The 26251-nt window shown below is 56.4% G+C and overlaps 1 protein-coding gene across 1 annotated transcript in view; it reads left to right on the forward strand.

The window, feature by feature from the left end:
* Positions 1 to 2864: 2864 nt before the first annotated feature.
* ELN (elastin) overlaps positions 2865 to 26251 on the forward strand; it is a gene marked incomplete at its 3' end in the record, with an annotated part of 31777 nt that continues 8390 nt past the window's right edge. Inside the window, exons 1-17 of the mRNA XM_085308418.1 lie at positions 2865 to 3220; positions 12422 to 12475; positions 13066 to 13092; positions 13369 to 13401; positions 15353 to 15397; positions 16258 to 16350; positions 16933 to 16992; positions 17134 to 17202; positions 17288 to 17335; positions 18910 to 18981; positions 19249 to 19278; positions 19502 to 19573; positions 23385 to 23426; positions 24251 to 24319; positions 24675 to 24719; positions 25039 to 25122; positions 25215 to 25274. Coding sequence (XP_085164544.1) covers positions 3142 to 3220; positions 12422 to 12475; positions 13066 to 13092; positions 13369 to 13401; positions 15353 to 15397; positions 16258 to 16350; positions 16933 to 16992; positions 17134 to 17202; positions 17288 to 17335; positions 18910 to 18981; positions 19249 to 19278; positions 19502 to 19573; positions 23385 to 23426; positions 24251 to 24319; positions 24675 to 24719; positions 25039 to 25122; positions 25215 to 25274 — 982 coding nt within the window. The remainder of the gene's footprint in view (positions 3221 to 12421; positions 12476 to 13065; positions 13093 to 13368; positions 13402 to 15352; positions 15398 to 16257; positions 16351 to 16932; positions 16993 to 17133; positions 17203 to 17287; positions 17336 to 18909; positions 18982 to 19248; positions 19279 to 19501; positions 19574 to 23384; positions 23427 to 24250; positions 24320 to 24674; positions 24720 to 25038; positions 25123 to 25214; positions 25275 to 26251) is intronic.

Raw genomic sequence — 26251 nt, forward strand, 5'->3', positions numbered from 1 at the left:
AAAACATGCTTTCAAAAATCAGAACTGTTTCACTGGCAAGAGATGGAAGCTTTTAGAAACATCCAGCTGCCCCAGTTACAATTCCTAGCAAGGCCACTTTCCTGGCCCTGCTCTCTGCATGTTCTACAGATGAATGCACTGAGGATGCATTGCCCAGACCCCCTGGCCAGCACTGTTTAGGGGCTCTCCATCCCCGCCGGCCACATAACTRCACTTTAGGTGGCTGGAATTGCTGCAAAACTATTTCTTGCTAGTCCTCGAATCCATTTGCTCCATTCCTTCTGTTAGAGCACAGAGAGCTTGTGTTTAACAACTGCGTGTGTTTTCGCTCAAACATTACGTAATTCGGCAACGAGAGCCTAGTGGATGGTCGGGCCAGCCAGACTGCTCTGCCTCCTGCTGATGCACACCCCACCCTCTGAAACGGAGGGTGCTCTTTGCCCTCCATGGCCACAGCCCACAGTCTTTTGCAACAGCCACAGCTGCTGCATGCAGCGGCTGCAGGGTTGCCGTGCACAAAGAAGAGCAGGTGAAACAAAAAATCGTCGTCTGTGCAAAGCCCATGAAGGGCCGAGTGGTTCCTGCGACTGGTGCTCTGTAAGGGCCCCCCRTTCCTAACATAGCCAAACTCCAACCGTCGAGGGCAAAACACTCTGCAATTCTCACCTTACAGATTTCCTGAGGCCATAGAAATCAGCACTTTCCCTAAAATAAAGTGGGAGTTGAGATAAGCCAGACAGCTGGGCCCTGGAGGGACAATCCTGAACAAGGATTTAGCTAACACTTCTTTAAGTAGGTGTCCAGGTTTGGGACTTCTCATCTCTTGCAGGAGAAGAGGAACTCAGTGGATTTGCTAATGATTTGCATTATCAGAGGCTGCCAATTTTGCCAGCCATGAAATAAAAGTGTGGACTGTGGGGGCTACTAAGGACCATGGTCCAGACCTTATGGGGAGGAAGTGCAGGCATGCTGCTTCCTTGCACATGCTCTCCCTGAGTGTGAAGGACCGAGAGTGGCTCCCTGACCGGCAGCACTGCGCTTGCAGGGGAGTTTGGGTGCTGAGACAAGCTGCATCCCAACGTCTAGCAATAAGCTGATGCAAGGTGAAAGCTCCCGTGTTGGACTTGCGACGGTAGAGCATGATGGCATGCAGTGCCAGTGCTTGGCCACRGCTGCGGGCTGCAGCGACCTCTGAGAGGGCCATGTTGCTCACCTTGCTCTTCATTCCCCAGGAACTATATCGCTGCCTACCATGCTGCTTTTGCTGCCTGTGCCCCAGCTGCTCCCCAGCACTTGTCCAGGGATGCCCTGTGACAAGGGGGAMGTGGTGTCCAGGCAGGGCCACACGGACTTCTCCTGAGTTCACACCAGCCTTAATCTAGGACTGAATGGTTGAAAGGGGACTGAACCCTGAGTTCAGTACAGCCATGGCCTGAGATCCAGGGAGGGGGATTGGACAGGAACAAACAGCAATCGCCTGGACCTGAACAAACTCGCACTGGAAATGAGGCAAATATCATTCTGCATGGGAGCAACCCAGTTCAGCTACATACCAAGCATCACACAGGCAAGAAAACCCCGGCACCAGTGTCTGGACTGGTGTGGGATAACATCTGTGGGAACATCTGATGGGCCTTTGTTAACCAGGCCTGGCCACAGCGAGCCAGGAGAGACCCTGTGGACCATCACACCAGGGATCAGTGCTCCGTGTCCCCAGGACACCTCAGGGCCGGGGAGAGGGCTCAGCCATGTGCACTGCTCTCCCCCGCTGGACAGTCTTGGGTTCAGACAGCTCATTTTTCTGCAAACTCTCAGTTTTGTCCTCCTGCCGGAGGGCTGGATCCTGATGCCGGACACCTCGCGCCTGCCACCTAACGGCCACTACAGGCCGGGCTGCCAGGCACCGTGGCTGTTGGCTGGGTCTGTCCCATCAGACATCTGTCCTGGACACCGGGACTGCGGCCAAAGTCAGGACATCATTGCTGTGCTCTTTCCACCGCGCCAAGCAGCCCCCCTTTGCCTGGCCGTGTCCCTGACCCCACAGCGCCCTGCTGGGTCCCTGTCACCATCCCTGCCACCTGCCCCCCTCCCCTCCCACCCAAGCTAGACCCTGCCCTGTCCCCGCAAGCGTCCCCCCTCAGTGAGGGCTCTGCCTCTGTCCTCCAGTGGTGCTGGGACCCTTCTGGAGTGAGCAGGGATGGTGAGGGTTAAACGCTTTCTTCTTCCTCCTGGTCCCTGGCTCGGAGCAGTGAGGCTGGGTGCCCGCCAGCTGAGCACACCGGTCCAGGTGTAGGATGTCTGAACACAAACAACATTAGCAATTGTAAGAGAGAGAAGCAGGGGCCAAGCCGGGAGAAACTCAAAGCCTCAGCTGCAGTGCCTTGGAGCGCAACACCAAAGCTGGACCCCTCCTGAGACAGCTTATCTCAAGACACTAATGTTTAATTTCCGCCACTTTTTGCCCTCCACCCCCCCCCCCCCAAGTCTGCTCAGGCTAGGGGAGCTCCAGCCCTGCCCTCCATGTTTCCCTCAGCTTTCGGAAACCAGTCCTCGCTTGATACCCAAGTTGCATCTCCGAGGAGTGCAGGGCTGCTCCTCAGCCCAGCTGGCCCCCCTGGAGCCCCCTGTGCCCAGCCCCAGCCGGCAGAGAGAGCAGAGCTCCATGTCCYGTCCACCCGCAGTGCATCACGGAGCGATGGGCGAAACCTGGCCTGCCCCCAGGTGCTGGCCCCGGGCCTGCCGAAGTGTGAGGGCGCCCGGTTGCCACCCGAGGTGCGATGTATGGCCTGGCCATTATGGTACGTCGCGGGTCGGCCCTCCCCTTTCCTCCCACTGGAGGCTGTCTTGGCAGCTCCCCCGCTCTTTTGGCAGAGATGCACCAGAATTGGAGAGAGCAGCAAGGGAGAGAAATTAAAAAAAGGAAAAAAAAATACAGCCCAATAGCCTGGAGAGGCTTGTGTGTTTGCCCTTTCGTCATGACGTAGTGTCCTGTGCCTCTTTCTCCCCCCTTCTCTCACTCGTTTTCCCCTCCCTCCTTCCAACCCCCACACCCCCTTCCCCTCACATCCTTGGAAGCAACAATTAAGCAGCTCTGGGATAAAACACACTGACTGCGAGAGCACGGGGGCATTGCTTCAAGAGATGGCAAGGAAGCCAGCTGCACCCCTCTTTCCCGGAGTCCTCCTCCTCTTCTCTATCCTCCCAGCTTCTCAGCAAGGAGGTAAGGAAAGAAAATGCTCCTTCCCCTTAACCTCTGAGTGTGCTTTTGCAGAGAGCCCAGGACTGCGGTGCAGGGACCTCCATGGGCACCAGGGCTTGGGCACTGCCCCTTGGCTCAGGGGGGAACCTCTGGGTGACACTGGGTGCCTTTCTCCCCAAATGTTTTTTATCCYCCCTTGTGCTTGGCTGATGTAGCCTAGTGGGTCTCACTAGAAGAGAGGTGACACCCTGTTGTCCAGGATGGCACTGGTGGACGAAGTACTTGACAGTAGAGGCTCTGAGGTGCTGTTTCCTGCCAAGTGCGCCGTGCTCCGAGACACACTTGCAGCCTGCAGGGAGAGCAGAGGGCAGGACGGGCAGAGACAGCTGCCAAGCTGCAGCGGGAACTTGTGAGGATGAGGGGCTGGGGGAGTGCACATCCACTACCCTGCAAGTTTGATTGCTGTGTGAGAGCGGGACAGGGCAGTTGGGACGTGTGTGCTCGTGTGTGTGCATCCCGCAGTCAGTGCGTGTGAGTTGCCGCGCAGTGTGTGGCTGYGACAAAGCCTGCAGCGGTCGCTGGTTGCATTAGTGCGACTATGGAGCAGCACGACCTGCCCAGATCACGGGCTCTTGGTGCTCAGGGCAGCCCCTGCACCAGTCTGCTTGTGCATGTGTTCCTGGTGGCTGGATGTTTGTGYGTATTCCCTGGTGCATGCACAGTTTACACAAGTGAGTGTGACATGCACCTTGCGTGAGTGCAGGCTCGTCCCTGACATGGCATCATCACCCGTAGGGACCGGGTGACACCTCCAGATCATGCATGAGTATGCACAGGCAATGAAACTACTCCCGGTGCCATGGTGGGGAGGTGAACACACCATGCACCAGTGCACGCACACCCCTTCCTTCATACCACGCTATGTGACGAAGGTCGCAGTCAGCCCACTCAGCAGGTGCCTGCCTACAGGACAGCTCACGTTTCATGGTTGGGCCATATGCAGGAACAGGGGAGACCAACCTGTGCAGCATGGCATGTGTTCAACCTGCACTAGTCACACTGTGTGGGAATTTCCTAGTCAGTAGTGATCGGTGTGCAAAAGAGACCCGGGAGCAGTGTGCTTTAGAGAAAAACTCATTTGTTTCACCAGATTTGTGTCCTGGAGCAGTCAATGAACCACTGCAGAGAAAGGCAGAGAAAGGCAGAATACTGCTCAAAACATAGATTTATAGGATGCTGCACTGGCAAAACCAGGCAAGAGTCTGTGAGGCAGGGAGACAGCATGATTAGGGTGGGAGGCCAGAGATGAGACCGTCTACTCTGGAGAGCCAGACGACAATCTGGCTTTACTGCAGACAGTGCTGTATCCGTGCACACAGGTCTTGTGCTAGGGAGAGCGTGCGATGCACTGCCAAAAGGGGAGACCTGAACAGGGTCAGTGCCAAAGCTGCTGCTGTGTGGGGCCAGCTTCCTGATGAAAGGAGCAGAGGACAGAATACCACGGGCAGCGGCAAACACTGCTGGGGTTGCATGTAGGAGCAGGCAAGTGCTGGCTGGAGGTACCCCCTTCCTCAGGGCTGCTCTCTGCAGTTGGCAGCTCTTTCGTGCCAGTTCCCCAGTGCACCCTGCTCTGACCCAGTGCTGCGATTTCCCAGGACCCTGTCTGCTGTCTGGTTTGCCTCTGGCTAAGCAGTCGGTGTGGCTCCGGAGTGGTGCCAAGACAGGCAGCTCCCTGTAAAGCYGAGTCACCGCCTGTGCCTGATCTTGGATAGCTGCAGCTCAGGGGCCCGTGGCCAGGGTCAGAGTGCCATCCTTRATGGGATGCAAATAATTCCTGGGCTCTTGCCACCGCTCAGTGTGATACTTCATGCTGGCTTGTTTAACCATGGTGGCTTTGCAAACATTTACCAGTTAGGACAGTCCCAGGAAGGTTTTGGCTCTGTGGAAGATCCTGCAAGATTTTCTGACCATTTGGGGCTTTTGGCCCCACTCCAGTTCCYGAATTGTTCTCAGTTTGCTGCTCTGGGGAGGTAGCTCACAGAAGAGCTGGCCCTGGCCCTGGCCCTGGTCCCAGTGATGATGGGGACATCAGGAGACATTCTCCCATGGAGGAGTGACMGCTGTCTCTGCAGTCTGGCATGCTGCAAGCAGGTGCTTGGTGGTTGAGCAGGTTCAACCATGCTCCCTGCTCTGCCAGCTTTCACAGGGGCCAAACTGCGGCAGAGGCTTCTCTGGTGGCATGAGGGAGAGATGGTGCACCTGCAAGGGTGTTCTGAGGCATATCCACACAGAGGTGGCTCAGGGCAGCACCTGCAGACAGTGTCAGTGGACTGTCTCTTGTGGTGCCTCCAAATCAGCCTAGTTTTGAGCTAAACAGAAAAGGAGACCCTTGAGAGATCTCACAGTTAGGAGAGGTGAAAAGAGGCAGCCTCACTGCATATGAGCAGATCATTTCTGACAGAGATACTATGTCCCAGGACCATGGGGCAGCTCCATCTAAGCAGTGCTTGCCTGTGGAGGAGYTGAGCCCTGGGCTTTCAGCTACCTGGAACTGGCTGTAGTTGGGAAGCTCCCTGGTCTGGATGTCCAGGCAGTGAGCTGGGCTCAGGCCTTGCCTGCTTTGCATAATCCCTGTGGTGCAGATGTGTACAGGACACTGTGGAGAAACTTCACAGCCTCTAGGCTAGAACCAGGCCCCCACATGGGGAAAGCACATTTCTTCTAAAAGGTGCCAAATCCAGCACTCCCCAGYATTTTGAGATAGTTATCTGTCCTTCAGGACTTTCCATGCCAGGGGGCACAGGGATGGCCCCAGACAGGGACAGTGGCCATCCTCAGAGAGGACAGAAACACCATGGGGTGTCCCAGCCCAGTGGGATCTGGGGCCACAGGGGGAAACTCAGGTGGGTGTAGACAGGCTGGCAATGTGTGTGTTGGTATACTGGCCTCCAAAGGGGCATCGTGACCCTCCTGAAGATCGTGTGAGGATACAAAAGTCAGCCAAGAGTCCCAAAGCCTCTGAGGAGCTAGTGCTTTGGTCTCCTCCAGGCTTGGTTCCTAGTAAGGCGATTAGTGCAGGTTCTCAGAGGAGAGTCATTTTGTGACCACCATATATACTCAGAAAGCAGCTCTGGGGCCCGTATCAGATCATGAGAGSGAAACTGACCCAGGGTTGGGATTGCCAAGAGCCTTTCAGCTCCTGASGCCGCTCTCCTCAGCTGCCTAGGCCAGAGCCCAAGTCGGAGCAAGGGGCAGGAGTCATCCTGCCGTCTCCGGGCTGCCRTACTTGCGGGCACTCTAAGCACGGTCCTCTCCACCCAGCATCTCTTGCAGGCTAGCCCGGGAAGGCATCTCCCCTTCCAGCACAACACCTCCTGGGACACTGGCCTGGTGGGGCTGCTCCCTCAGCAAGTAACTTGCACGGTGCAGCTTGTTCACAAGGGAGGTTTCAGTACTCAGAAATGAAAGCTGAAGTTTTTGGGATTGGGCACAAGCCAGGCTCTTAAACACAGCTTGCCCCACTCCCCCTGTTAGGCACTCACTCCTGGCTGGTTTCCCGAGCTGCTACCAGTGGGCTCAGGTCAGGACACAGCTCGGGTTCAAAGCGTGCCGGGCAGTTGCCTGGAGATCACATGTTTCCAAAACTGATTCTCCCAGAAAAGAAAACAGAAATGTGAGGAAAGAGGGAAATATCTCCAGCAGTTACTTGCTGAGACTCCTTCAAGAATGATTTCACGCACGCACAGAAAGGACAGCAAGGTCTGCTGACGAATCGGATGTTTGGCTGCTTAGCTCGGGTGCGATGAAGGCTTTAGTCAGCGTCAGAACTGAGCATTAATGTCCTATGGCGGATGTTTCAGCCTGTTCTCTTCTCTCTAAAGAGAAGAAAATAAAATGTTGATCCCAGAAAACATCTGTATTTCTTACTCATAAAGAAATCTGCAAGTCATAACGCAGATAGTAAAAATCATGGAGATAATAGCATTGTGCAGATAATAGAAATAGTGATCAAATGATAGAGAGCACTATGGAAGAAAAAGTCCATGGTTTAGAATAAAAGTCTCCATGCCAGATCCTGAAATATTTCCATGTCTTAAACCTTAATGCAGCTAGCACAGAACACTCAAATGCAAATTCTCCTGCATCTGAATTGAGAAGAAAGTTCCCCATGGTGCTGCTGACTAGCCCAGTGCTTGTCAGATCTGTGGACTTACTAGCCAGCTGCAGTGCCAGCACATGAGCACAACCCTGAGCATCACTGACAGAGTGCAGAATCCAGGAAGACCTGTGTCTGACTACTTTACTGCAGCACTGGTACTTGGCTCTCCCCAGGCTGGGAAATAGAGAGAAATGCTCTCTTCCCAAAGTCCTAAGCAGGCTCGGTCCATGGACAGAAAAAATGTCCTTCAGAGACATCAGGGACTTCAGAGAAAAATGTCCTTCAGGCATAAAGATCCTTCAGTCCTGGAAGATGATTCAGTTCCTTCCTTTTTAGACAGGTCAAGGGAAGAGGGGGTGGAGAGGCCAAAGGGWGAGCACCCTAAACCAGGGATTAGCTCCGTGAGCTGTGCTGCAGTGAGAGATTACCTCCTGCSTGCAGCCCKGAAAGAGGTCCATGGATGGGCCCTRGTGAAAAACTGGGCTTAGAGGTGTATGATAAGCGTGGCCATATGAATGCAACCAGGACACCAGGYGGAGGAAAGAACAGTGTCATAGCTTGATACGGCCTTGGAGAGCCCAGCAATGCAGGCAGAACAGGAAGCAAGGACTGCCTTGCCAAAGCTGTGGTGGCTCTGCTGATCAGTGGGATTGGCAACATTGGGCCAAATTTGGCTGTTGAGCTTGGTCCTTAGCCCGAGACCTGAGTGGGTCAGAAACCTCCCTGTGCTGGCTGGYAGCCAGAGCACTGCCTCCCCGTTGGAAGAGCACCCAGCTCTGTGGGGCTCCTGAGTACCAGATCTTGATGCCAGCAAAGGGGGCCCATGTGAGCTTGTAAAAGAGTCATTATAACTTCAAAACCAAATGCAGAGCTAACCACATTTGGTATCAGAGCTGGTCTTTTTAAGCCAGGGAGAACCAAAAAGGGGAGAGCAGGCCTCTGCGATGCTCCTGAGCAAACCCATCATGTCCTCAATCCTCGAACAGCTCCCTACCACAGACATCCTGCTACTCCCTCTGCCAAGACCATGGCAATCCAGACTTGTGTCAAGGCTTGCTGTCCTCCTCAGCCTCCAGAGCTGGGCATGGAGCAGGCTAATGAGGCTGAAGCTAATGAACATCTGTCCACTGGCATTATRAGACAGCCATGTCCTCTTTAACCCCCCAAAACATGCATACCTCCTGCAAATCAAGGTACTGGGATGAGCACAGAGACTTAGCCCTAGGCAAGAGTCAGGACAATGTCTGGGAGATGCTTCCTGCGAGACTCAGGCTGCCAAAGGCCACYGCTATGCTCTCTGGGGCTATGGAGGCAGGGATGGTGTGACTGCAGCAGCCACAACTGGGGAATCTCCCTGGCAGTGGGCACAAGTGCCCAGGCAGGCAGGAGAATAATAGAATTGGTAAGGTTGGAAGGGACCTCTGGAGATCATCYAGTCCAGCCCTCAGACAAGTGGCCCGTATGGGGATYGAACCCACAACYCTGGYGTTATTAGCACCATGCTCTAACCAACTGAACTAAACYTAACCCTGGCTGTGGCCCCAGGCAGGCACCCAGGAAAGAAGAGCTGCAGCCCCAAGGCGGCCTCACCTGTGGTGTTCTTATGTCCCTGTGCACCCTAGGGAGGTTACAGGCCAGTTGGGCCTCCAGCTTTTCCTGGCTTCCCCTCAARGTCTCTGACCAGCCAGTTGATGGGGAAGAAGGACAAAAGTGTGAGAGAGCTGAGCTCAGCTTGGCACCTAGGTTCTCAATATGCCCAGCTTTGCATTCCCAGCACCATCCCAGCACTAGCCTGGTGATAGCAGGACTCTAGCCTGACCTGGCAAACAAGGCCATGGGCTCGGGGGCACTGTGGGGAGCCACGCACAGCTGGAGGAGCCTCGCTGGTGGGGACTCTTCTGCTTTGTGGGGGACAGCTGATGGCCTTGGGCATCCTGCTCCCTGAACATGTTTATGGCTCCTGGCTGTCCTGATGGCTCTCGCTCCCAGCAGCAGTGGAGCATCCCACGCAGCCAGCCGCAGCCTTCCCTTCCCAGCATGACGGGTGGGGGAGGACAAGTGACGTGTGGACATTTCCAGTTTGTTTGGAAACAAAAAAAAAGCTGGGATTTGTTTTTCTGAACTTGGGGAAAGTGGGGGGTGGAGGTGGGGATGTGCTGGGAAAAGGAGCCTGCTTCTTAAATCCTGGCCAGCTGCCTCCCTCGGCAGGGCCGGGCTGTGCCGGGCTGTGCTGGAGGGGCGAGACGGCCATCCAGACAGCGGGGCAGAGCAATGACTGAGTGCATGCCTCTGGCTTGCTGGAGCATGTTATCAGCCCCAAATTCCTCCCAAAGTGAGATCAGCTGTTTGAAGGCTGGACTTAATCCCCAGCCCTGGCGGGCTCAGCCCAGTGCTAGCCATGCTGGGCAATCTGCACCAGGAGAACAGAGACTCTCTGGGCTTGGAACTATTGAGGTCCCAGGCCAGTTGGGGTGGTCCCAGGCTGCCCTAAGGTAGCCAGGAGCCCTGGGAGGCAGCTTTGGGTGTCACAGAGCCAAACCCTGCTATTTGGCATCCTTGGGCACATATAGCTGTCATGGGGACAGTGGCACTGTTTGGGGGGGGGGGGGTGAGTCCTGGGCACTGGGTCACAGATATAGCACTACATGCACRTGTGAACGCCTGATTCATCTGTTCCCTGTGTATGTGATGAGTCCTCTGCATGTGCCCTCACAGGTCCTCTGTGTGTGTATCATGACACGCCCTCTGCATGTGTGTGAATCCTAGTGTGTGTGTATGTGTTTCCTGAGATGTCTTCTGCATATTTGTGTGCATCCTGAGACTCACAGGATATATGTGCGTATCCTGATGGCTTTGCTGTGCAGGTGTCTGTGTGCGTGTTTCTTGGCATGTGTCCCATGCAGGTGCATCTTGACTGCTGTGACGTGCATGTGCCCTCTGTGTGTGTGTTTATGTGTATCTTGACGCCCATTCTCTCTGTGCAGCTGAGCTGTGAGTCCAGCTGGACCCTGTCACAGGTACCCTACATGGTGCAGGGACACATGCGAGCTAAGGAAAGGGGGTGCTGAGCTGTCAGGGGGTGCCAGGGGTGGGCACAGGGCTATGGGGGAACTCTGGCATTAGCGCTACATCTGGTAGGTGCTAGGAGAAGGAGAAGAGATAAGCAGTAAAATGTGAGCCCCCACCCTGCCAAGCCATCTCTGCCATCTAGGGCCTTGCTCAGTACCTGCCTCTTCCATTGATTACCCTGCCCTGGCCACCTGGACACTGCCAGCCCTGCAGCCAGCTAGTGGCACGGGCAGCGCTACACGCACATGCCTCCTTGGTCCCCTGACAGCCTGCCTGGGGAGCTGGGGAAGCTGCTGCTGCCCCGGAGTAGGGGAGCAGGTCTGTGTCACTGCAGAGCTCTCGGCGCCCATGCTCTGTTAGCTCTGTCACCTCTGTCCAGGACAGGCARGAGAGCTGGGTGCAGACTGCCATGGCAGGGCTGGCCGTGGCAGCCCTGCACTTAGCTCCAGTAGTCCTCAGCATCCAAAACCGCAGTATCCAAATCCTGCAGTGCYCAAATCCTCCTGCAGCCTTGTTTCAAACCCTACAGCACTACCAACCATATTGCATGTCCTACAGCACTGCTAGGCCCACTGCCAGCTTCGTTGCCCACCCTATCACACTGCCAATCCCACTACCAACCTTATGGCAAACCTTACAGCATGCAAATTTCACAGCACTGCAGATCCCATCYGCAATCTTACAGCACTACAAACCCGACCACATACCTTGCAGCACCTCTAACACTGCTGTCAACCCCACCAATAACCTCACAGCACAGCATACTCCATGGTACCAACCCCACCCACCCACTCCATAGTGCCGAAAACCCCACAGCTCTGCAGTCTCCACCATAAGCCCCATTGTGAAGCCCGCAGTGCCAAAACCCCAAAGTACTTCCAGTACTGTGAACCCACCGAGACCCTGAGAGAGCTCCCCACCCCACAGGACCTCACTGCCAATCCCATTGTAAAACCCACAGGACATCTAACTCCACACCATCACTTACGTCCCACCATAAATTCCATTGTGGATCAACACCAAAGCAAGGCCCACTGAAAACTCATTGACCTCTCTCCCCCACCAGTCACCTCCATAGTGCCAAGGAGCCCAGCAAAAAGCAAAGTACCCCTCTGCATTGCAACCTGCAGACTTGCCTCTAGATGAATTCCCCTTCAGTCTCTACCCTAACCAAGGCCCTCGTGGAACAGGCTGGACCATCCAGGTAATTGCCTGGTGACCTGCAGGAGACAGACAGAGTCCAGACCAACAACCCCCCAAACATTCCCATGGCATCTGAGTATGAGCTCTGAGCATGAGCACAAACTGCCTTGAAACCAGTGGGGACTGGGAGCTTACCTCAGTGTTGCAGAAATGGGTAGAAGGACATGGGCCCAGCAGGAGGTGGCTTTGGTGGGTTTTGGTGCCATCTCCTCCCAGCTTGAGCCCAGGAAGATCTTCCCACACAGAGTCCAGCAGGCAGCTAGCATGTGTGTGGGACAGCCACATCCCACTGCCTGCTCCCTGCAGGGATGCCCAAGCTTGAGTGGGACCCATGTGGACTATGGGGATTAACTGGGATGACCCCTGTTTCTGAATACTGTAGGGCCTGAACCCATGTGAAGGACCATTTGAAGCTGAAAGATAGTGGGAGATGGCTCCGGCTGTGTTACGGGACTGGCTATCAGGGGCAGAGCTGTATGCTAGCCAGACCCACTCAGTGCCAGGTCCAGTCTTCCTCTCACCCTTAAGGGACCCATGCCATGTCTTGCTGACACCTCCATCAAGCTCTTTGCCCTGGCTTTCAGCTGGGGCAGCTCCTGTCACCATCAGCGCTAGAGAAACTGAGGTGCAAGAAAAGGCAGGGACCTGCCCTTGATCCCTTACCCTGGAGGTGTGTATCACATCCCATCTGGAGAGAGCAGCTCCCCTGCCCCAGGGGAGTGCCACCAACCTTGACCTACTGTAGGCAGGAATCCTTGTGGGGCTTTTAATGTCTGCTTCTTCTCTTGCAGGGGTCCCTGGTGCTATCCCTGGAGGGGGAGTCCCAGGAGGAGGCTTTTTCCCAGGTAAGGGAGGCCCAGACACTGCAGCACAGCAGGGAGCAGAGAGTGCTGGGGGGAGGCATCTCCCTGCTTGGAAGGAAGATGCAGCATCCACAGGGCAAGTCCTTGGCGGGGAGGGAGGAGGGAGGAGAGCAGTAGCCAGGGCATCTCTGAGCCTGAGCAAGGATGGCTGTCAGGTGTGGGGGCCCTGTTAGCTGGTGCTAGGAGGAGCTGAGGATGCCCTACCAAGCAGCTTGGCCCTAGACAGCTGCCTAAGCCCCAGGCCCACGGCATGGGGGGCACAACTGTGTGGCTGTGCCAGGCATATACTGGGAGTCACTACTCCTGGGCTGTCATTTGCACACTGCTTGGAGCTTGCCATGGGAAGCTAAGACCTGGGGCTTGTGCTTGGAGGTCACAGCTTTCCACCAACGTTCCAACCAGAGGCTGGAGGACACCACAAGTGACACCCTATGCTTGTCATGCCCCTTGCGCCCCACTGTGCCCTCTTCTACCTCTGATCCTGTGGCATCAACCCAGGGGGAACCTGGCAGGGCAGTAGGGCCAGAGAGAACTTACAGGGATCAGAGCTAAAACTGTACCATCTTTTGCAGGTGCTGGGGTTGCAGGTTTGGGAGCAGGTGAGTTCTGGGACCCCTTTGCCCACGCTACACCAGGAAAGAGAGAACTGTGTCCCCACAAACAGCCTTGCAGTGAGGGGACTCCAGAATGGGGGGGACGTAGCACAGAAAGGCAGAACACTGCAAGCTGGCAGCAAGAGCTGGTCCCACTCATCTGGGAATAATGGCTGGTCTTGCAAGAGGGCCCAGGCGAGTTCCCCCTCCCTGGACACCCGCAGAGGGGAGTTGTGTTCCAGGGAGGGATAGCTCTGACTGCTCTCCCCTCATCTGCCCTAGGACTCGGGGCCGCAGCGAAACCTCTCAAACCAGGTAAGAAGTGTTTCCTTGTCTCTCTCGCTGACTCCAGCCCAGCTATGACAGGAGCCAGTGCTCAGAAAGAAGCCATGGAAGATAGGTTATTTCCCAGCACCTGATGTCCTTTGTTTCTCCCGTGTGGCCAAAGCCCAAGGGCTTCCCCTCCCAGGACATACCCTTGCCTAAGGCAAACATCAGCCTGCTGCTTTCCACTGCTGTCCCACCATCCTAACCCTTGCCAAGCTCCTGATAGCTCTGAGGGCTCCACATACTTTCTTTCCTGGTCTACTGCTTTGGCCAGCTGATGTCTCCTTTCCCAGATGATCCCAGTCCCCAGGCCTTAGGTGTCACCTGTGGCTGTGGGCCCTACAGAGCTGCTTGCTGGGTTCTTGCAGCCTGCAAACCTGCACCAATGCTCCTTGGCTTGGGAAAGATCTAAAGCCCAGTAACATGAGTTCTGCACTGACCCCAGCCCTGCCAGGAGCTGGTGCCTGTGGGAAGCTGGCAGCACCTCTGCCTGGCTGGATTTGTGGCCAGGTGGCTTTGTCAAGGGTTCCTGCACCCCATGCTGAGATTTGTTTGTCTCTGAAGCYGGGGGCCAGGAAGGGGATGTTGTTGGGTCAGAGATGAGGTTGTAGCAGAAGAATACCTAGCTGAGGGCAGTCAGCTTCTCTGATACACCAAGCCAGCTGCAGGGCAAGGATTGCCAGGAAGTGTTGGGGAGCACTGCCCCAGCTGGTGGTGGGTAATGTGAAGCAGAGTGCAGGGCCTGGCCACCCAGGCGCAGGTCTGGTGCTGATGGAGAAGCCCCAGCCTGATGCCTACCCTGAGGCCTGGGTGGAGATGTCCTTTCAGATTGGGGAAGGGGTCTCTCTGCCTTGCCAGGTGCCCAGAACCCTGGGGCCCAGTGCAGATCCCCGGCCCACATGCCCACAGCCACCTTGGAGTGAAGGTGAGCTGTCCTCCCTCAGCCCCCGGCCGGCCTGTCTGCACTGCAGGAGCGCCAGCCCAAGGTGGGGGTCTGCAGCCTCCATTTACTCAGATTTCAGTGTGTGGAAAGAAAAACAAGGCCCTTTATTTCTGCGTAATTAAAACCAAACGCCATGCAGCCGTGAAGCCCCAGCCGAAGCAGTGTCCGCGCCATGAGCCAAAGGCAGTGGAATTTGCGCCTGGAGGGAGCAAGCACTGATTAGGCCCAGATGTTGGAAGGCAGCATTGGCTGGAGCCAGAGGGATTCATTCCTCAGCCATAAACATTTCAGCTCCATCCCCTCCTGGCCCTGCAGGGTGGGGGGCAGGCGAGGGAGAGCGAAGAGGGACGGCAGCGGAGCGCGAGGCCGGGGGCTCAGAGCACTGCCAGGCAGGGACGCATGCCATTCCCCACCCTTGTCAGGCCTGCCTTCATCCCCTGTGCTTGCCCCCTGGCCACGGTGCTCGGGAGAGAGGGCTCTCTCACAGGTTGGGATCATCAGGGTCATGCCACAGTGCGGGTGGTTAGGTGCCCCATCAGTATGGACCGGGAAAGTTTGCCTCCGGGAGCTCTCCATGCACACGGGCACGGTCCTGCGCTGTCCYGCTCTCAGCTATGAGAGCCGCACACCTCCGTGGGATGAGATGACGGCTGCGATGCTGGAAGCAGGGCACTTCCTCTCAGCCAGTCCTGGTGGGGACAGCCCTTCATTCGCCTCGTGATGCTCGTCCCAGCGCCCAGCAAGGGCTCTTGGAAGACCTGAAGCCAGTCCGCCCTGCCTTGTGCATGGAGCAGGAGATCAGGCCAGCAACCTTCCCAAATGGCTTCCAGGGAAAGCCCACAGCCAGCCATGCCAGCTGGAGACTGCAGCTGTGTTTGCACAGGACTGGCCAGAGCAAGCAGAGCAAAGCCCAGGGCCTCTTCCGGCCCCTACCTGAGTGCCTCTGCACCTGGGCTCAGCTCTAGCTCTTCCCCTTTCACCCCCTTCTCTTTCCAGGGGTCGGAGGCCTCGGGGGACTTGGCCCACTTGGCCTGCAGCCAGGTGAGCAAAGAGTGCTCGAGATCCCTAGCTGAGGACTGTCCCCAGCATCCAGCAGATRCAATGTTCCATCCTGTCCCCAGAGACCCACCCTGGGGATAGCATGTGTCCCTGCCAGGTGCTTGCCTCACCCTGCCTGGTGGGTCCTGTCTGGGCTGGGCAGCATTTCCAGGCCAGCAGCAGACAGATGAGTGGTCCCCCAGCATCATGATCCCACCACATCAGACCTTGTACAGCCCACAGGAAAGTTGGGCCCTACTGTCCCAAGCAGTAATAGGAGTAGAGGTGGCAGGACCCATGGTCCCCACAGGATCTGTAGCAAAAGGATGGTACCCATAGCTGGCCCAGCCAATCTGCCCAGGGCTGCAGGGGACCCAGATGTGCACAGCAGCCTGGGTGGCAGAGGCACTACTGGAGACAGGCAGGTACAGGGACATAGTGAAGGACAGGAGGGGAAGGTGGGGAGAGGTTACCCCATATCAGCAGGGAGAGAAGTCATTTGCATAAGCCTGGCAGGCACCTCCAGAGCTAGGCTCCCAGCTCGCAGGCTGCTGCAGACACCTCCTAACCACTGCCTTGCACAGACTAACCGCAGCCCTGGCATTCCCACTGCTCCCCAAGTCAGCCTCAGCCTCCCCTGGCCCACCACCCATTGCCATAGCCTATATGGAGGATGGAACATCTCTCTTCCTGAGCACTTTTCCCTGTCCACAATGCCCAGAACAGCCCAGAGGTCAAGTCATCCTAGGAGAGCTGGCACTGGAAGGCATGGGACAGGGGAGTGCCCCACGCCCCACTGCTCCTGGCCTCCAGCCAGGCTTGGGCTCCAGGGGACTAATATTGGTTCTCCTTCTCCACAACAGGTGCTGCAGGCCTCTTCCCCGGAGGCCTCTACCCTGGCGGTGTCTTCCCTGGTGCTCCATCTGCAGCTGCTCTTAAGGCTGCTGCAAAAGCTGGTGAGTGCACATGGCACCCTTGGAGATGTTGGCAGGCCCAGGTGTTTGGGCATGGGGCCTGTTCCAGCACCACACACTGCTTGTGCTGCCTAGTTAAGCTATAGGACCTGGGCAAGGTAATACTAGGCTCTGACAGACCTGAGGTTCCAGGTATCTTCTCTGGCTTTTCTGGATGAGCCTGCCCTTCCCTCTGGAGGCCACAAGGATGGTAGATGTGGTACAGAAAGCAGGAGATGCTGCTCTCTCTGTTATCTTTGCCAGGGATATGGTAGGGCAGCAGAAGTTAGCAAGCAGAGGAACCCTAGCAATTTATCTTGTGCCAGCCGTACCAATAAAGAGGCATTAGCCAAGCCTGAACTTAGAGGTAATCAAAAGCATGGAGCAAATGTTCAGCTCCTTGCCCTGGGAAGCAGGCTCCCGTGCCCAAGCCTGGGGGAAGACCTTTCCCCTYTGCTGGTTCGGGATGTCCCCTTCACCTTGGAGAACTGGCCTGAAATCCTTGCTTCCTTCAACATAAGTCTGGCCACCCATAGCTCAAGGATGGGCATCTCACTCTGCAGTCTCCCCTTCCAATGCCCCCAGGTGCTGGAATTGGTGGCGTGGGTGGAATCGGTGGTCCTGGTGGCCTTGGGGTCTCCACAGGTAGGGAATACCCTCATCCTAAGCCTGCTTGTCCCTGGGCATAGCCTTGTCTAGGGCAGACTTGTCCCTGTACCTGGAAAGGAACAGGAGCTTGTGTGCCCGCTGTGGGTTGGTATTTATGGGCTCTCTGCCACCCTGCAGGTGCAGTGGTGCCCCCGGGTGGGGTGCAGCCTGGGGCTGGTGCAGCAGGGAAACCCCCCAAAGTACCAGGTAGGTGCATGGCCAAGAGCAGGCCAGGCTGCAGTGGGAAGGGCTCTGGCTGGGTGCTCACCAGTGCTTTTCTCTTGCCTGGCAGGTGCTGGGATTCCTGGAGCGTTTCCAGGTGGTGTACTCCCTGGAGCAGGTGAGCTGGAGGGTCCTTGCATCTCACGGCACGGCCCTTGCCTCCTAATTCTGCAGCTTGAGTTTGTGGCCTTATGGTCTGCTATACCATGGGCTAACAGACCACCTTTCTGCCCTGCCCATGCAGACAGAGCTCTCTGCTATGCCTGAGGCTGGGCACCATCCCATGACAGGCCTGGTGACTTCAGTGAGGTTAGGCCTTGCTCAGAGTTAGCTCCAAACCTCCCTGGCTCTCCGCCTGCTAGATCACTGCAAACCAATTTGCCGAGACYGAAGCAGTATCTCTGCAGTGCCAAAGGCAGGACCTGGCGTCTCCAAGGATCTCATGCCAAGCTCTGTGGGAGCGAGAGGCGTTAGTGCCGGACACTTCAGAGGACTTGGCGTRGACCTTGCTAGGGATGACTTGCTCAGCCAAAGGCAATGTGGAAGAAGGGGAGGAGGTGGGGGGGGGCAGGAATTCCTCACTGCAAAGCAGTCTGGGGAGGAAAACTTGAGAAAACAAGACATTTCGACATTGTCAGAATGAGAAGTGTGTTGCTGCTCAGGAATGCCTTTCCATGTCTGAAAATGCATGAGTTATAATGAAAGACATTTGTAAAAGGATAGAAAAAAAATTACTGAAAAAATCACTGAAAAGCCAGGCCAAAGTGAAGCCTGTTTYTCCCTGGTTCTGTCAGGAGGTCAGTGTCTGAACAGGCTGAACTTCACCTCTAGCCTGGGAGCAGCAGGAACTCAGTGCAGCAAAATGGACAAGTCCAAGGGTGGAAAATACAGCAATGGCCAGGACATTCCCCTCTGAGAGTTGAGGGACTGAGAGCTCTGTATCCCTAAGAGGAGGCCAGGAAGGGGAAGGGAGGCCAAGACTATGTTGGCTGGATTTGGGACACAGTGTACATTGCGGGCCAGGGCCCAGGAGGGCAGTTGCTCACTGCAGAGCCCTAGTTTGCCTGAAGCCACTGCACCATGTCACCAGGGGCAGAGGAAATTGCCTTGGCTTGGGTATATCATGAAGCTTTCTTTAAAGACTGTGATCCACTCAAGGAATCCACATACTTATCAGGCTCCCAGAGCCCCTGCAGGACAGCCTGTGGCCATCCCCAGAGCTGAGGCAGCAAGAGGGCAAATACTTCCCAGTCTGCCAGGAAAGTGCATGGCAGCTCTTTCTAGCAGGCACATGCAGGCAACGTCACGGCAGTGCTTGTGCTAGTTGCTGCAGAGTCCCAGCAAGCTCCTGGCAGCRGTATGGCCCAGTCCCTGGGGGCAGGGCTAACTCTGAGCCAGGGAAGGATGGAAAGGACTTGGGGGTTGGGGTGCCCATGGGACAGCAGTGGGTAGGCATGGCCAGAGGAGCAGAGAGAGCAGTGAGGAGGGCTAGGATACCTGGCAACAGGGAGGGGAGCAGGGCTACAGCACAGCAGAAGTTGGACTAGAGCAGAAGTAAGGTCACGGAGGGCTCTCTCCCTTGCACCCAGGCTAGAGAGCTGACAAGGAGGGTGCAAGGGCCTTGGCTACTAGCTCAGAAGGCAAAGCCATGAGATTCTGCCATGCTCACCTGGCCTCTGGTCTGTGTCGTAGGTGTCCGCTTCCCTGGCGTAGGGGTGCTGCCTGGAGTACCAACTGGCGCTGGAGTCAAGCCGAAAGCCCCAGGTATGTCTCTCCTCCTCCAGGCATGGCAGGATCTAGGGCAGGACTTCTGCTTGCTCCAGGGGGKCTGGGCCCAGCCCTTGGCTTATGGTCTTGCTGGGGAGGGCCTTTCTGTTGGGGTAACAGCTCTGTGGAGGCTGGCAGGGCTTTTAGGCAAGTGTGAGCTGACCTCTAGCTGAGTGCACATATAGCCTAACATACGTCCTTTACAGACTAGTTTGGACTCCCGTGGACTAGCTGTGAGACTCATGTATTTGTATTTCTGTCTAGGAGTGGGAGGAGCCTTTGCAGGAATCCCTGGTGAGTGTCTCTCTTTCTCCCTTGCTCTTCTCTTCTTTTCCAAACCTGCTCATCATGGCCATGGCCTCCATATGCCGGAAGGTGCCTCAGAGCTTCCCAAGCCACCTGCTCTGCTCTGCTGTGGCTGGGGAACCGAGGTGGTCCTGGATACTTCCTTCTCACATGGACTGGGTGGCAGCCTGGGCGCGCGGCTCCAGGTGAGAGTCTGCTGTTGGCTTTACAGGACTGGGAGGCTTTGGAGGCCCGCAGCCCGGTGTCCCTCTGGGGTATCCCATCAAAGCTCCTAAGCTCCCAGGTAAGCTGCCATAGCCAACAGGGATACAGGTGAGGGCTACTTCTTATGACAGTGTCAGGGGACAGACCTAGATTTCTTCTGACTGTCCCCAGAATAAGCCATGGTGTCCCTGGGTCCCCAAGACCTGGCAGTGCCAACTTTGGCGAGGACAACAAGACAGAACAAGGGACTGCTAGGCAGTGAATTCCAGCTGCAGCCCTTCCTCCTGCAGCCCTCAGGGCAGCCCCTGCCCAGGTGCCCAGGCTCSGGCCCAGAGGACTGCCAGAATGCTGCTGCTGGGCTAGTTGTAGCCACAAAGACGAAGCTATGACTTCCTCCAAAGGCCAGGTGTTGTAAGGGGAGAATAGGCAAGTGCTGAGGACATAGTTTGGGCCAGGCCACCAAGGCTGCTCCCAGAGCCTCTGGCCTCCTGACACTAGGCAGGTCAGGAGTTAGCTGCATTCGAAGGGGTGCTTACTCTTGATGGCTCCTGCGACTCTCTCCCAGCATGCTCTGCCAGGCTTTGTGCTGGGCCTTGTCCTCAGGGGACCAACTGGTCCTGGACAAATGTCTCATATCATCGAGTTCTTGCCAAGGCCCCAGCCCCAGGCTGGCAGTAGCCATGAAGCTCAAAGCAGGTCACCCTTCCTACTGCCTAGAGATACGAGGCTCAGCCTCAGCTTGGGGAAGCTTGATTGGGGCTGCTCCAGGGACCTTCATCTCTCAGCCCTGCACAGGATGCTAGGCCTGCCCTGACAGCTCAGTCTGATCCTCAGCCTTCAGTGCCCACATTGGGGRAGCAGCGGGACAGGTAGAACCAGCTAGCAACAGCGCCAGCAGTGGCATAGGTATGCAGGTCACCCTGCCTGGGGCTGCTGTGCACCCCAGCAGCAGCAGGGATCATGCTGCCAGGTTGCTTCACACTGTGCTGCTGGTCCCAAGAGTGCACCCAAGGCACACCCGGGCAGGAGGAGAGAAGCCAGAGCCAGGCCAGGGAGCTGCATTCCCAGGGGTGCTGAACAAGAGTAGATCCACGGTCCTTTTCCCACTTTACCGAAACGAATTGCTGCTGTCAGAAAAGCCTTCACAGCGGGACCCCACCTGCAGGTGCTGGAGCCCCTCACAGAGACCAGATCCCACCCAGACAAGGGCACCAAGCCCAACAACTTCTCCAGCTTCCCCTGCTGGGGCCCATCGCCGCAAGAGGCAGAAATACTTGAACCACACTGACTTCCTCCCACAGAGGCAGAGTTACACTCATTAGGGCGATTCTCTTCCTGAACAGCCCTGCAGAGATCGGATACTGTCTGGCCTCCCAGCCACAGCCCGGCTCCTCCAGAGGAGCTGCTGTCCCAGACTGCCTTTCATGGGGTGCCTGGTGCTAACAGCAAACCGCCAGCGCATGGCTCAGGCTGCACCTGGCTCCTTCCCGGGGCGGCCCCACCAGTGGCCTGGAGCCCAGATGGGGCGCCGCTGCCGACTGACCCACTTACTGGGGAGCTACCATTAATAAATCAGAGAAGATAGCCCTGCAGGTAGCCAAATGGCTGCATGCTGAGGCCTGTGGGCAGGAACTGTCCCCCCTCCCTCCCTTGGCAGGGGAACCCAATCCCTAAGGCCATGCTCAGAGCATCTCACTCAGCTCAGCCAAGTCTCTGCTCCTCTCCCTCAGAAGTAATGTCSCTGGCTGTAGTTTCAGTTGTCGAGCACTTTTTGGCACTTGAGTCATTCCCGAGGAGCTAGGGGATCCTGTTGTATCACTCCTGAGCCCTAGGGCTGGCCGGTGGGAACATGCTGGYCTGGCTGTTGAGGCCCTTGGTTTGAGCAAGGCAAATATGATGATGACATGTTCCTCTGGGACAGCAAGTACCAGGGGTTGGAGACAGACCAAGGGTTGCCAGAAATGTTTTACATCCCTCTGTCTTTTGCATACCCTTGAGTTGTGTGGGAGCTGCAGCAGTTGGCGAGCATGAGTCCAGAATGAAGGAGCCAAAGGGACATCACTGAAAATAACATTTTTAGTGGAAAGTCTCCTTTTTTGATGACTTGCTCCAGATGTCCCAGCCAGCTTCTGTTCTGTGCTGCCCTTACTAAGGAGCTGGGTAGCAGATTTCCTTCTCTCCCTCCCAGGACCATCCTGCTCTCCAGGATCTCAGGCCCCATGGGCTGACACTGTGGCTAGTCCCTGAATGTGTGGCTGAAATCTTGCTTCCACCCAGTACCATACAGAAGGGAATTGTTTCCCCTGCCTGGCTGCAGATGTCTATCTGTGAAAAGCCTTCTCCCTGCCAGGCGGCGTAGCTGTCAGCCCTTAGCACCTTCAGTTGCACCAACCCCTGGTGCCAGGCATGCTGGTGGGGAGCCCCACAGCTGTACAAAGTGGCTGCAAATCAGTTCAGTGCAGAGCTTTGGGGCAAAAGCTGCTCTCGTGTGGCTGGAGGATGGTGGAGAACTGGGYTTGGGTCCTGGCAGGAGGAGTTGCCTCATGACCTCCAAGTGAGTCACAAAGAGCTGGGCCTTCCTGGCTTTTCTGCAGCCAGGAAGGTCTGGCCGGCAATGAACRAAGCCCCTTCTTCCCACCTGGTCGCTTCTGGGTGGTGCCGAGGGCTTGGCATGAAGGGTGCCAATTGAGACCAGTGGGCCTGTGCACAGTTCAGTGAAATCTGGTTCTGCTGGCAGAGAGTTCACAGCTGACTCTGCCTGAAAAGCCTCTGCTTTCCAGAAAACTTGTGTTTACGTGGGAAAGCCTGGCAGGGTAGAGGGGAATTTGRTCCATACATGTTAGCCTGTAAGAAGGAAGAGCAACCCATACTTGAAAAGACATTCATTWCATGAGCAATAGCATCCTGGCTCAAGACAGTCCCACCCCCTGCCCCCCTCCCCAAGCCCATCCCATGTTCCCCTGTGGCTGGAGAAAGCTTGGTTCGTATGGAGAGACACTGCCCTTGCATGCCCACTCAGGCCCATAATATTAGAAGACATCCTCTGGCACTTCCCTTTTTCCATATGCAGCTCAAGATCCCCATAATTGGGCACCCAGTGAGGATGTGGCTCATCTTTGGGCCATAACCTCTCTCCATGTGTTGGGAGCTGTGGCATTTGGAGGAGATGGGTGCTTGGAGCCAGGAGGCCGGAGGCAGAGAATCTCCAGCTCCCAGTGAGCAGTCCCCATTTAGTCATGGGTTTCCCCATGCTGTCCCACGTGATGGGATCCCAGCCTTTCGCAAGAGGATGGTTGTACAGCCTGCAAATTTCCTCCACTCCTCAGCCACAATGTTCCGTCTCCTAATCCTACTCCATCCCTTCTTGCTGACCTCTTAATGAGGTCACGTTTCAGCAGGAGGCTCCCAAGCCCTGATTCCAATTAAAGCCTTTCATTTGGAGTTGGCCTGTGTGGAGCCATCTGGGTACAACTCTCGCCGCGGGGCTCTTGGGGGGCCCCCTGCTGAACTTGGGTGGCGGGAGACTCCTGGAAACATGCATTCTTACTTGGAAGCTGGCTTTGGGCACTGCAGCCCTTGGCACAAGGCTGGGAAGAGATGGCCCCTCACCACAGCTGGGAACCGCTGCTTCCAAAATGAGCCCTTGCTGGTGGAGAGGGGAGTCTCCTGGCCTGTGGAGGAGCCCTGGATGTTGGGCTGCATTGCAGGGAGGGTTGTACCAAAGGATTTTCCAGCCAGACGGGCGGCTTAGAAAGAGCCCCCAGGCTGAGGTCTCATGTTGCACAGCCAGTTGGCAAAGAGGTGCTACACCGCGGGGCAGAGGGGGCACGAATACCAGCAGCATTGCCTGGCACAACATGTGCTAACCGGCCACCTTTTCTCCTCTCCAGGTGGCTATGGATTGCCCTACAGCACTGGTAAGCTGCCCTATGGTGAGTGCTCTTAGCTCTTGCTCCACGGTTGTAGCTCCTCATTACACTGCTGGCTGCGATAGCCACATGGGCCACAGACCCCAGGCAGCACTGCGGGCAGTGCCGGGCAGGCTGGACAGGCTGCCCGCTGCTGCCCGCAGAGGCTGTGAGAGAGGGGATGGCTCCTTGTGCAGGGGCATTTGGACTCCTCCCCTCCCCCTGCCATGGTTGGCCATGCCCCTCAAGTCCCTTGTCTCCTAGGGCAGCCCAGCGGGAGTGAAGGTGATGCTGCCCACCCAGCATCCTTCTCCCAGTACAAGATGGCCCAAATCAACAAGGCCAAGGCAGTCTTCAGCGATGTCCAGGCTCCTACTTGCCTCAGGGGCAGGGAGTAGGCTGAGGCCTTGCCCTTCCCTTTTGGTCCTTGGAGACAGCAGTGGAAGGAAAGGAAAGGTCTGACGCCCGTGAATGTCTTCCAGCTGGAAGCAGCTCATCTCTGCTGGCATCCCCACACCTCAGGGCTATAAACTGTTAATCTGTAGACATGCGGTGGCACCAGCATCAGTCAGCTCTCAGCTTGCTGAGGCAGCTCTTGTATTGAGCTGAATGTCTGGCTCCTAGGACACGTCCTGATCTCCAGCCAGCTTCACTTGGGGATATTTGAACTGGCATCTCCGGAGATCTGATTCCTGTTCTAGCCAGGGGAGCTGGCTCAGGCACCTCCACCACATCCCCAGATGTGCGGGGGGGGAAAAACCTTTGGGCCAGGGAGGCTGCTCTGTCTACCTTGGCCCCCTTTCTAAGGCCAGCACCTGACCTTTCTTTGCTTCTGTTTGTGATTGCAGGGCTTGGACCTGGCGGGATAGGAGTGGGACTTGGTGCAGCAGGAAAGGCAGGATTCCCCACTGGGACAGGTAACAAGCCTCTGCACTGTCTTAACAGGCAGCTCCAGGGTCGGAGATGGCACAGACCTACAGTTCCTTGCGTGCCTCCATGTTGAGGGGAGTGGGCACCCCATTAATTTCCCCAGTCTTCAGACAGGACATTTGGGACTGCCTGGATGGCTGGCAGCAGGAGTGAGCTGTCAATGAATCATGGGTGACTAGAAAGGGGTCGGGGACAACCAGAACGGGTGTGTATATTACCTCCTGAATGAGAGAGGAGGTCAATGCTGGTAGGAGAAGATGGTCTCTGAAGTCCCTGTGGCATGGGGGTGGGCTGAGAGGGAATGGTCCTGTGGCCTCAACCTTTCCTCTCATGTTTTCTCAGGAGTTGGAGCACAGGCGGCAGCAGCAAAAGCAGCAGCTAAGTATGGTGAGTCACCCACCATAGGCACGTCTAAGGCCTTCAAGGCCCACACCCTGGAGGGAGGGTTCCCGCTAGACCCTGGCTCCAGCCATCCACACGCTACAGACCCTCTGCTGCTCCAGCCATCCCACAGCCCTGCAGAGGCTGGCAGGTGCTCGGGGAGAAACAGAGCTCACCAGCCTTCACCCAGTATTTGTGGGGGGCACCCATGGTTCCTGGAGGATTCCTGCTCCCTGAGGGAAGGCTGCTCCCTCCATCCCAGGCTTGCAGGTGCTCTGCAACTTCAGCTCTGGGGAGCTGACAGTCCCCTTTTCCCCTGCAACAGGAGCCGGTGTCCTGCCCGGGGCTGCTGGCATTCCAGGAGTTGGTGGAGTGGTGCCTGGTGTCGGAGCTGTCCCAGGAGTTGGAGGTGAGTCTGTAGCTGGACTCAGCCTTGGCACTTGGAGGTTCATGTCCCCCCCTATCTCACACCACTGACTCTCTCCCCTGGTACCGTGGCAGTTGGAGGGCCAGCAGCTGCAGCTGCGGCAGCGAAGGCAGCAGCGAAAGCGGGAGTGTATGGTGAGTTCGCTGCATGGTTGGTATCTCGGCCAGGCCTGGCAGCTGCCTGCAGGGTTAAGCTTGCTTTCTACTGTGCTTCGCAGATGCAGGACATGGTGGAGCAATGCATTAGTGCCAGAGGCTACACAGCTTAGCGTGACACATGGCTTCATCACCTGCCCTCAGCTCACCTTCTGCCCACTGATGCATCTGCCCAGGATGCTCTCCCATACCTGAGCTCTTGCACAGCTGCTGCTTGCCTAAAACTTAGGGCAAGGTGGATTCAGTCTGGTGAATCGACAGTTTATGCATGTGGAACACCAGCAAGAAGTTACACCTTCCCCAGGACTGGAGAGGAGCTTTATTACTTGGAAGGGGAGCTTTCAGCAGCTTGATGGGACAGCTGAGGCAGGAAGTAGCAAAGTCTTGACAGTCTGGTCTGGAAAACCAGCTCTTTCCATGCTGGCTGGAGGGCTCCCTGGCTGCSTCCCTGGCTGGAGGCTCGGCAGCTGGGTGATGGGAGATGCAGGCAGTGGCGTTAGCAGTGGAGGGGCACGGCAGTAGTCCTGACACAGGGTCATAAAGCTCTGTCACGCACTGCTTTTCTGTAACAGACGTGGCACGTCCAGGCGCTGCATGATGGGAGACACTGACAGCTCTCGTGGTTTTGCTGCAGTAGGCTCCAGCAGGATTCTGCAGAGATGTGTCTTTAATGAGCTGTTGTTCGTTAGCAGAGGGATGTGGTTGGTTATGCAGATCTCATGTTTGCTGCTCCTCTTGCTGGCAGGGGAAACCTATTTCACAGGAGAAAAGCGAGTAGCAAACAATCACTCRCTGGAGCATCCAGAGGAAATGCGTCAGCACTGGGAGCAGCTGGGATTTACAAGCATGTCTTTGAGGGACAGCAGGGTCCCTCCAGCTGCCACCAGCTCCCAGGAGACTGCACAGGCTCCAGGCCACAGAGTTGTGTGGGGGGAGCTGGGAATTGCCTGCCTGGA

This window comes from Rhea americana, unplaced genomic scaffold (genome assembly GCF_003343005.1).
Source record: "Rhea americana isolate MKP2758 unplaced genomic scaffold, rheAme1 scaffold_274, whole genome shotgun sequence".
Classification (NCBI taxonomy): Eukaryota; Metazoa; Chordata; class Aves; order Rheiformes; family Rheidae; genus Rhea; species Rhea americana.